Raw genomic sequence first — 10008 nt, 5'->3', positions numbered from 1 at the left:
TAACCATTTTGGAAAGTATGTCCGAAAACTCTTTTATGTTTCACACTCCTTCATTTTGATTGCTTCAAATTCTCTTCTCAAATTCAACTCTTTCATTCTTCTTGTTCTTTCTTTGCCTTGGAACTCTTCCTTGAACTTGTCCCAGGCCTATTTCTCTGTCTCAAGATCCAATGATAAAATAATCTTCATGTAAAACTGCATGTATAATGACAAGTTCTCTCTGCCTTACTTTACCACTTCTTCACTATGGAATCTTATTTGAGCCATAGTGTTTGAGCTCTTAAAGTTCTTAATTTTTCAGCCCACAAATCACAATTTTCTCCTAAAAAATAGGAGGTAGAGGTAAGGAACTACTGGGTGATGCCATCTTTTCGTGTGGGCATTTTTTCTGATTTGGATGACTTTCTAACTAGTTTTCACTTCCTCACATACCCTTAAAATCGATGAGATCTTGATATCATGTTAGAATTTCAGAAAAACTATAATGGGTGCAAAGTCAGAAAGTACACAATAAAGTTTTGGTTGTAAAGATACACACTGTGAAAGAAGGGAGACCAAGAATTCTTTTATTATGCTACCAAATATTTTTCTAGTTAAAACCGAGAGACGTAAATATCTATATAAAATATATAGTACCATTAATTCTCACCAAATCATTAATCATACAATTAATTTTCTCACAAAACAAAGTCTATAATTAATTTCAATCTGACAAAACTTAACAAGCACCACATAATATGTAGTAAAATATCATTTTCTGATATCTACAGTGAAGAGGTAAAACAAAAGAATGTTAATTTTTTTACTGGTCTATTCTTCCCACACTCCAATAACACCAGCCACACACATCTCTTCATGTTTATTCCTTTGATTACGAAAGAGTTAACCCAATCTATAGTGAAATTTCAAATTAGTGTAGACTGAGATTGTTAGGGTAGTGAAAGAAACATAGGGTTTTGAATGGTGCTCAGTCTTGAAAACCAGAAAGAACAGCATGTGGTTCACAGGCCTTGGCAGCGTCGCTGGGCTCAGCAACAGGGCTGGGCTGAACATACTCGGAAAGAAGCTCCTGAGGCAAGTCTTTGATGCCCTTAAGGTAGAAAGTGTAGAACAGTTTGAAGGGGAACACAAGTTGTTGACACTTTACTTGACCATGCACTCCTTCAAAGATGCCAGTTCCACCAGTGACAGCAAGATATGAGTCCTGATAGGTCAGGTAAGAACCCTGCACTGAAATGTGACCGTAGTCCCCAAAGTAGAAGCTGTAGATTGCCTCATACATGTCTCCTTTCTTCTCTGCTTTGTTTTGGATCAAAACACAGATTCCTGCTGTTATCCCCACCCTCTTTTGCAAGCATCCGGAGTACAACTGAATCATCCAAAAAAATCTAAATCAATACCAAAGCTATGCAAAGATTTTGAACATTCAATCAAACAAAGACCAAACTCTAACATGCCTTGTTGCTGAAGGGGACGAGATCACCAAGAGAATTGGTAGTTTTCTGGCTCAATCTGAGGTAAGCAGGGCTTCCACGATCTCTCTCATTAATCTCATATACTCTTAGTTCTTGGACTTTGGCTGCAAGATCAAGCGAAAAAACCAAAAGGGTCAGCACAGAATCAAGCAAATCGCACAGATCTTTAATGTAATATGAATATTGAAAAAGTCGTAGGGGAAGGTGGCACATGTATGTACCTGAATCAGATGTTTGTTGAGCCTGGCTTCTACAAGTGAAACTCTTGTGGGGGAGTGAGAGGTGAGAGTGCCGGGAAGAGGTGTTGAGTTTGAGAGATTTTGAGAGAGATGAGTGTGAGGAAGTAAAGTGTAAGAGGGATGTGGTGGAGGAAGTGGCGAGTGACGATGATCTTGTGGAGAGAGTAGCAGGTTTCAAAGAGAAAGGGGAGATAGTTCTGAAAGACAAGGTTGAAGATGCCATGAATGGTGATGAAGATGCTAGCTTTTAGAATATGGTGAGAGAGGAAGAGGATTGCAATGGTGATATAAGTTTTTGAGTGCTATGAAAATGATGACTTGTTACTTGTGTATATATAAGGAAATGATGAGAGAGCAAAGATGAGGAAAAATTGTTAACTTTTAGTTGTTAATCTATCATACTCCAAACAATTAATATTACAAAGCTTTGAGGAGTTGTGGTGGGGGTAGGGAGAGAATGGGAGATTGAGAGAGAAAAAGTTTGAAAATAATTAAAAAATAATATAGTAATAGTTTCGTGACATATTTTTAAGTTTATTTGAAACAAAATATAAAAATAACATAGTCTTATAAATATAAAGTTTTGTATTTTTTAAGAAAAAAAATTAAAATAAATAAAAATAATCTTAAATGAACTTAAAAAAATTTGATATGTGAAATAATTTTTTCCTAGTAATCAAGGTGTGACATCTCTATGGAAAGAAGATAAAAAATATAAAATATTGAAGTGAAACGTGAAGAATGTTGTCAAGAAGAAGAAGGTCAACGAGGGAAGTGAATGGTCAAGTGCTGGTATGCGCGTTTGGATTTCATTGGAAGAGTAGTTGTAAGTAAAAGCGTGTTTGGGTTTGCTTTTGCAGCTACACGCGTGTATTTGCTTTGAAGGACCAAAAAATTGTTAGTGTTTAAGCAAAAACGTGGGTTTTATAGACGGAAATCTAATAATAACGTGTGTCATGTGGCCTTTTTAACAAACACTCTTGGGTCAATGTGACGTGATTTGATATCTTGTTTAAAAGGAAAATGATGGATTAATACTTTAATATTATCATTAAAATGTGTTCTTGCATATATAATTGACTAGGGCCAAGAGAGACACCTTTCTCTTGTCGCCTTTTTTTTAATCTTTTGACCTCTAAACTTTTCATTCAACTTTGTGTATTCTAACGCTCAAGTCAGTAACTTTGTGTGATAATAGTGATAATATTCAATAGAGAGTAAGTACTTCGAATTAGTTATTGGAACTCCATGAAATTTGCTTACCTTTGCGACTTAACTTTTTATTTATAAATATTTTATGGATCCTAAATTGACATTGGCCCAATAAAACAGACTTACCTTTAAATTCGGTCTATTATTAATAAACAACTTCATCAACTCACAATCAGTTATCAATATCTCTAATAATTTTGTTACTAATTTGTTAACTGCTTGTTTACCCAAACCACTGGCCCAATAACAATAACTTTAGCATTGGTCCAATTATGGCCCAACACCCATAAAGTATTTTCATCTGCTTTCCTTATAATTAAAGGGATAGCCCAAACTGTACGAGCTTATCGTTTGGATTAGACAGTATACCATACACATGCCCTCTGAGTCCGAGTTAACCATAATTAAGTATAGGACTTATAATAAGCCTAAGTGATGGACCCAACTCGAGGCATGGTACCGTAACCATTGAAAAATATTAGGGAGGTTGTGTTCGATGCGCCTTAAGTCTTCATTCCTCCCTGCACCAAGAGGCAAATTCTAGGAGTTCACTTAGAACGTTCCCCAGGTCGAAGAAACTCGGGTGAGAGTTCACAGAGAACGTTTCTACTTGAGCGGTTGCTCAAAGTTGGCTGAGTGGCTCGCATGCAAGATCCTGTTATCTGTACACCCAGTTGATACTAGGAGTTCATTGAAAACGGTCCCTAGGTTTCTTGGACGAGAGTGAGTTTAATGAAAAAGTTCCTCACCGCGTAGTTTGGACTAGGGGTTTGTTAAGAACATTCCTCACAACTCGATTTGGACCAGAAGTTCTTGGAGAACGTTCCCTGTGTTTTGTGGATGAGTGTGACAGTTCACTAAGAACTTTTATCATAACTCGGTTTAGATCAGGAGTTCTTGGCTAACATTCCCTGGGTTTTGTGGACGAGAGTGATAGTTCACTGAGAACTTTTATCACAACTTAGTTTAGACCAGGAGTTCTTGGCGAACGTTCCCTAGGTTTTCTGGACGAGAGTGACTGTTCGTTGAGAACATATATCACAACTCGGTTTAGACCAGGAGTTTTTGGCGAACATTCCCTAGGTTTTGTGGATGAGAGTGACAATTCGCTGAGAACTTTTATCACAACTCAGTTTAGACCAGGAGTTCTTGGCGAACGTTTCATGGGTTTTGTGAGACAGCCCGAACAACAGGCTCTCGATTGGCCAAGTGATTTGCATGCAGGATCCTGTCATCTGCATTGCAGAAATATAACAAATAAATTTAAATGGTGAGAAAAAGTGTAGCCAATCAAACCAATGCATTTACAAGTTTAGACAATTAATATCAAAATAGTTTATGCTATAAGATTGGACGACGAAGCAAGTAAGACCACTAGGTCTTTGATTGAATGTTTGGAGACCAAAACTGAAATCCATATTAGAATGTGTTATGGATGAGCTTGTAGGTGTTTTACTACCCTCCAACCTACATAAAAGAATAGCAGAAGATGTCGATGATGACTATATGAACTATCACCGCTCGAGAGACGCTAAATAAGAGTTGAGGTGTCGGGTTGAGGCTCGAACTAAAGCCAAGCTAGCAAGGCTTAATATATGCCGTCCAACTAATCGAACTGTAGAGAGACCAAGGTCTTCTCAGGCTATACCCTGTAAATATTAATTTTCTGGACAAACTTCCACCGGTCATATGGATAAGAGCGATCGGCTTGATGGCTTACAAGCAATTGGTACATTTTGAAATAACAAGGAAGCAATAAAGAAGCACATAAAGCTTGTGAGGCCGAATAGCCGAATTGTTGAACACATGATGCAAATTAGGCTAAGTACCTGAGGCCATGGAAGGTCGAGCAGTTGAGGCCTAAAGGCCGAATACCTGTGAGGCCGAATGGTCGAATGGTTGAACACTTGATGAGAAATTTGGCTAAATACCTGAAGCCATGGAAGGCCAAGCAATTGAGGTCGAATGACCGAATACTTGTGAGGCCGAATGGTCGAATGGTTGAACACTTGACGCCAAATTTGGCTAAGTACATGAAGCCATGGAAGGCCGAGTAGTTGAGGCCGAAGGGCCGAATACTTGTGAGGCCGAATGGTTGAACACTTGATGCCAAATTTGGCTAACTACCTGAGACCATGGAAGGTCGAGCAGTTGAGGCCGAATGACCGAATACCTGTGAGGCCGAATGACCGAATACTTGATGCCAAATTTGGCTAAATACCTGAGGTGATGGAAGGCCGAGTAGTTGAGGTCGAATGGCCAAATGGTTGAACACTTGATGCCAAATTTGGCTAAGTAACTGAAGCCAAGAAAGGCCGAGCAGTTGAGGCCGAAGGGTCAAATACCTGTGAGGCTGAATGGTTGAATGGTTGAACACTTGACGCCAAATTTGGCTAAGTACCTGAGGCCATGGAAGACAGAGCAGTTGAGGCCGAATGACCGAATACTTGTGAGGCCGAATGACTGAATGGTTGAACACTTGATGCCAAATTTGGCTAAATACCTGAGGCCATGGAAGGCCAAGCAATTGAGGCTGAATGACCGAATACTTGTGAGGTCGAATGGCTAAACACTTGACGCCAAATTTGGCTATGTACCTGAGGCCATGGATGGCCGAGCAGTTGAGGTCGAATTGCCAAATAGTTGAATGGTTAAACCCTTGATGCCAAATTTGGCTAAGTGGTGAGTGCACCATTGGACCAAGAATAAATCTTAAACTTGAAAGTTTCTACAATCAGGATCAATATGTAGGGGTCTGGTCAACATAATGATGTTGAGACTACATCATTGTCTGGTTCCTTGTGGTTATAGGGGATGCCGCTTGGCCTCACGGTGGGCACTAAAATGTTCCTGCATATAATTGAGTAGGGCTAAGAGACACACTTTTTCTGTTGTCGCCTTCCTTATCCTCTAACCTCTGAACCTCCTACTTCAATTTTTTTAAGTCCGAGCCGGGTGGGAGGATACCTGCAAAAGGTACTCTGACGCTCAAGTTTTGCATGATTATAGTGATAATATTCAATAGAAAGTAAGTACTCCAAATTAGTTATTGGAACTCCATGAAACTTGCTTACCTTTGGGACTTAACTTTCTATTTATAAATATTTTATGGAGCCTAAATTGACATTGGCCCAATAAAACGGACTTACCTTTAAATTCGGTATGTTATCAATAAACAACTTCATTAACTGGTAATCAGTTATCGATATCTTTAATCATTTTGTTACTAATTTATTAACTACTTTGTTGGAAAATAGGTAGGCTTCTTTTTACACCAAGAGGGGGGGGGGGGTTAATTGGTGGGTTTTCAAAATCAGAGTCTTTTTGCAATCTTTAAATAAAAGTATAAAACTTTACAAAACTTTCTTGAATTGCAAGTAATGAAAATTGTGTGCAACGAAAAATCGTAGTTGACTACGTAGATAATAAAATCAACTGTAATTAAAAGAGCAGAGATAAAGAAATTCAAACACTGGTTTTTGTATTGGTTCGGCCTCAATGCCTACATCCAGTGTCCTTCCAATACCAGGAAGCAATTGCACTATAATGGTCAAGGTTTTTACAGCAAGGAATTTATAGAAGACCTCCATGTCAAAAATATAAGTCTTCTCTTTAACCCTCTAACCAAAATATAGCCAAAACAACACAGCAAGACTTGCAGCAAGATGTCCCCTCTCCTGCAATCTGCCAAACCACTTTGAACAGTCCTCAAAGTGAACCAGACTCCACGAGTCTATCCCCTATAGTCACAACAGGTCGCAATAGCAATCATCAATGGATGCCAACAAGAATCTTAATCAACTAGAGAACACCCCAATGTGCAAATATATAATCAAGCAATGTGTGCGCAGTTAGTCTCCCTTTGAATATCTTTTAAGAAAGATCACCATCGTCTTTTTGGAGAATTCTTAGAGCTCTATAATCTCTGAGAATTAATCTGAAGTAGAATCTGAAAATGTTAGATCATCAAAAGTCTTAGAACAACTCCGTGTTCCAGTAATTTATAGAATTCTGTATATCAGACATTTTCATAGTCGAATATGCTACTAATTCAATCGACTATGTTAAAACAATTATAAAAGTTAAGTCAGACTGGTAGCATTCAGTCAAACAAATTCAATGTTCATTTAATTTTGTTGACTCTTAATCAATGCTCAACTAACTTTTGAAAATATAGTCGTTACTGTTCATGAGCATAACAGAATTTCAAAGCAAACAACTAATACAGTCGAATGTGTGGCGCACACAATCAACTTTAACATGTCAAAGCAAATTGAAATTCTTTCCTTCACAAATCTCACATAGCACTAATTCTCAAAATTTGTACAAAGAGTTTAGCATAGTCGATTCAATAGTAATGGAGTCGACTTCACTGTAGCTTTGTCACATAGTTATAAGTTCATAAAAGTGTTTGTGGTTTTCATTCTTTCAAACATGTGTAATGCATCCAGAAATGATGTAACATGTACAAGCTCAATAAGCATGCATTCACATAACAATATATCACATAAACATGTTCAACAAATATTCCAAACAATAAGCATAAGAACATGTAACACAACAACAACATATGTGTGTTATTAAATATGTGTTATCATCATAAAAAACCAGAGTGATATAGATTGTGTTGTCAACAATCTCAACATATTTGTCTACCAAAACCACTGGCCCAATAACAATAACTTTAGCGCTGACCCAATTATAGTCCAACACCTATAAAACCTTTTCATCTGTTTTTCTTACAATTAAAGGGATAACCTAAATGGTACGAGCTTAACGTTCAGGTTAGACATTATACCATACAAGATGTAATTTTTATTTGTAAGGAGTAAAAGACTTTGAAGGATATATACAATATAATATATAAAGATAGGTGTAAAAATTTGTTAAATTCCAACATATCCGTCTTATTTAAAATATGTGTTTAAGGTTGTGTTTCTTTTTATTATTGGAACTTTTTTTTCTTCTTTTTCATTGTTAATTTTTATTAAGTTTAAGATAATGCTAATTCTTTTGTTATTAATTATAATTTCATTTTCTGTATAAATTTTAATATATATCGTGATATGAAAAAATAAAATAAAAGATGTGATCTACTTTAAAAACTATTTTTATTTTGTATACTTATTTATATTTATTAGTTTCTATGCAATTGATTAAGGAGAAGGAAAATTTAAACGAGCTTGAAGGTGACCATGAGAAGAGTGCAATTCAAGAGAAACCAACGGTGAAGCAGTTGTAGCTTAGACATGAAATGAAATAGAAATAACATGTTTTAAAGCTTGTTATTAAGAACCATGAGGAATTATTTAGTTGAGAAACTATTTGTATTTTTAATGTTCATTATTATTTTATATAATATTAATTATTTTTGGTTTTAGATTATTATGATTTATAACTAAACATATTTGTTGTTAATCAAATTAAACAAATCATTTAAAAAGAATTAAATTAATTGTATTCCTGGCTGATTTTGAAACCTCAATTAAGTAAATTCAGAAATTTCCGAGGTTTTGGACAACCTACACAAGTCCTGAGGATTTTGGACAACCCATGCAAGTTCTGGCAGTTTTAGTTGCCCAACAAGTATGAGCGGTTTTTGTAAAAGGAAAAACTTCTTTTAACAACACTTTTTTAACAATTTTTTGACAACGCATATGTGGTAGCTTGTGATTGGTCCGTTTTAAATATTTTTTAAACATAAATTCAAATAGACCAATAAAATGATGACACGTGTCCCGTTGTAAAAAAATTATCAAAAAATGTTGTCAAAATATCATTTTCCTTTATAAAAATCCTAAAATAGATCGTAGTTTCAAAAACCATCATAAATGGCGAGGATTTTTACAAAATCCCTGCAAATAATGGCGATTTTGAATAAAACCGCTAGAAATTATTTGCGATGGCAATTTTTCCGGCGATTTTGCCAGCTGCGGAAAATGCATTTAGTTGGAGTTAAAACTGCCATTAATAAACCACTGATATAATCATATATTTTTGTAGTTACGGATAATAAATATTTGAAAATACTAACTATTCAAGGTGGATTTTATTCACAAATATCTACAAGCATCGATATTTTTGTCGTCCCTATTTCTTAGTGATCTTCTTTACTGAGTGGCTTGTAAAGCATTCACAAGTTCTACAAATAAAATCAGATAAAAGTCTTTATTTTCTTCTGATGAAACTTTTTACTCAAACTTGGCCAGAAGACACCAAATTTTTTCCACTTTAAGCTCTTCACCTAACAATCTAATTTGATAACCATTTTGGAATGTGAGAAAACTCTTTTATGTTTCACACTCCTTCATTTTGATTGCTTCAAATTCTGTTCTCAAATTCAACTCTTTCATCTTTCTTAGTTCTTTTATTTCCTTGGAACTCTACCTTGAACTTGTCCCAAGCCTCTTTTGCTGTCTCAAGATCAATGATAAAATAATCTTGATGTAAAACTTAATGTATAATGACAAGTTCCCTTTACCACTTCTTCACGGAATCTTATTTGAGCCACTGTTGAGTTAGTTGTAAAGGGGCTGGATTACTCTCAAATAAGTTGTTAATTTTGCAGCCCACAAATCACAATTTTCTCCTAAAAAATACGAGGTAGAGGTAAGGAAATATTGGTTGATGTCATCTTTTCATGTGAGTATTTTTTCTGATTTGTATATGACTTTCTAACTAGTTTTCACTTCCTCACATACCCTTACAATCAATGAGATCTTAGAATCTGAGAAAAACTATAATGGGTGCAAAGTCAGAAAGTACACAATAAAGTTTTGGTTGTAATAATACACTGTGAAAGAAGGGAGACCAAGAGTGTTTTATAATGAGTACAGTGAGTTATATGCTACCAAATATTTCTCTCTAGTTAAAACCGATAGATGAAAATCTATATATAATAACATCATAGAGTCTTGAATGGTGCTCAGTTTTGGAAACCAGAAATAACAGCATGTGGTTCAAGGGCCTTGGCAGCGGCGCTGGGCTCAACATCAGGGCTGGGCTCAACATACTGGGAAATAAGCTCCTGAGGCAAGTCTTTGATGCCCTTAAGGTAGAAAGTGTAGAACAGTTTGAAGGGG

The 10008-nt window shown here is 36.0% G+C and overlaps 1 protein-coding gene across 2 annotated transcripts in view; it reads right to left on the bottom strand.

The window, feature by feature from the left end:
• Positions 1 to 617: 617 nt before the first annotated feature.
• Positions 618 to 10008, bottom strand: part of LOC106774129 (allene oxide cyclase, chloroplastic) — a 10417-nt gene continuing 1026 nt past the window's right edge. Inside the window, exons 1-3 of one of the 2 annotated variants that reach the window (XM_014661012.2) lie at positions 1697 to 2092; positions 1458 to 1579; positions 618 to 1369 (exon numbers count right to left, since the gene is read on the bottom strand). In XM_014661012.2, the coding sequence (XP_014516498.1) occupies positions 968 to 1369; positions 1458 to 1579; positions 1697 to 1937 (765 nt within the window). In that variant the 5' untranslated portion in view covers positions 1938 to 2092 and the 3' untranslated portion in view covers positions 618 to 967. Of the gene's footprint in view, positions 1370 to 1457; positions 1580 to 1696; positions 2093 to 10008 lie in introns of those variants that run through there. The other variant, XM_014661004.2, reaches the window with a different exon arrangement.

The sequence above is a fragment of the Vigna radiata genome, chromosome 1, assembly GCF_000741045.1.
Source record: "Vigna radiata var. radiata cultivar VC1973A chromosome 1, Vradiata_ver6, whole genome shotgun sequence".
NCBI classification, from domain to species: domain Eukaryota; kingdom Viridiplantae; phylum Streptophyta; class Magnoliopsida; order Fabales; family Fabaceae; genus Vigna; species Vigna radiata.
The sequence above is the reverse complement of the archived record's forward strand: the minus strand, read 5'-3'. Positions and strand labels throughout refer to the sequence as shown.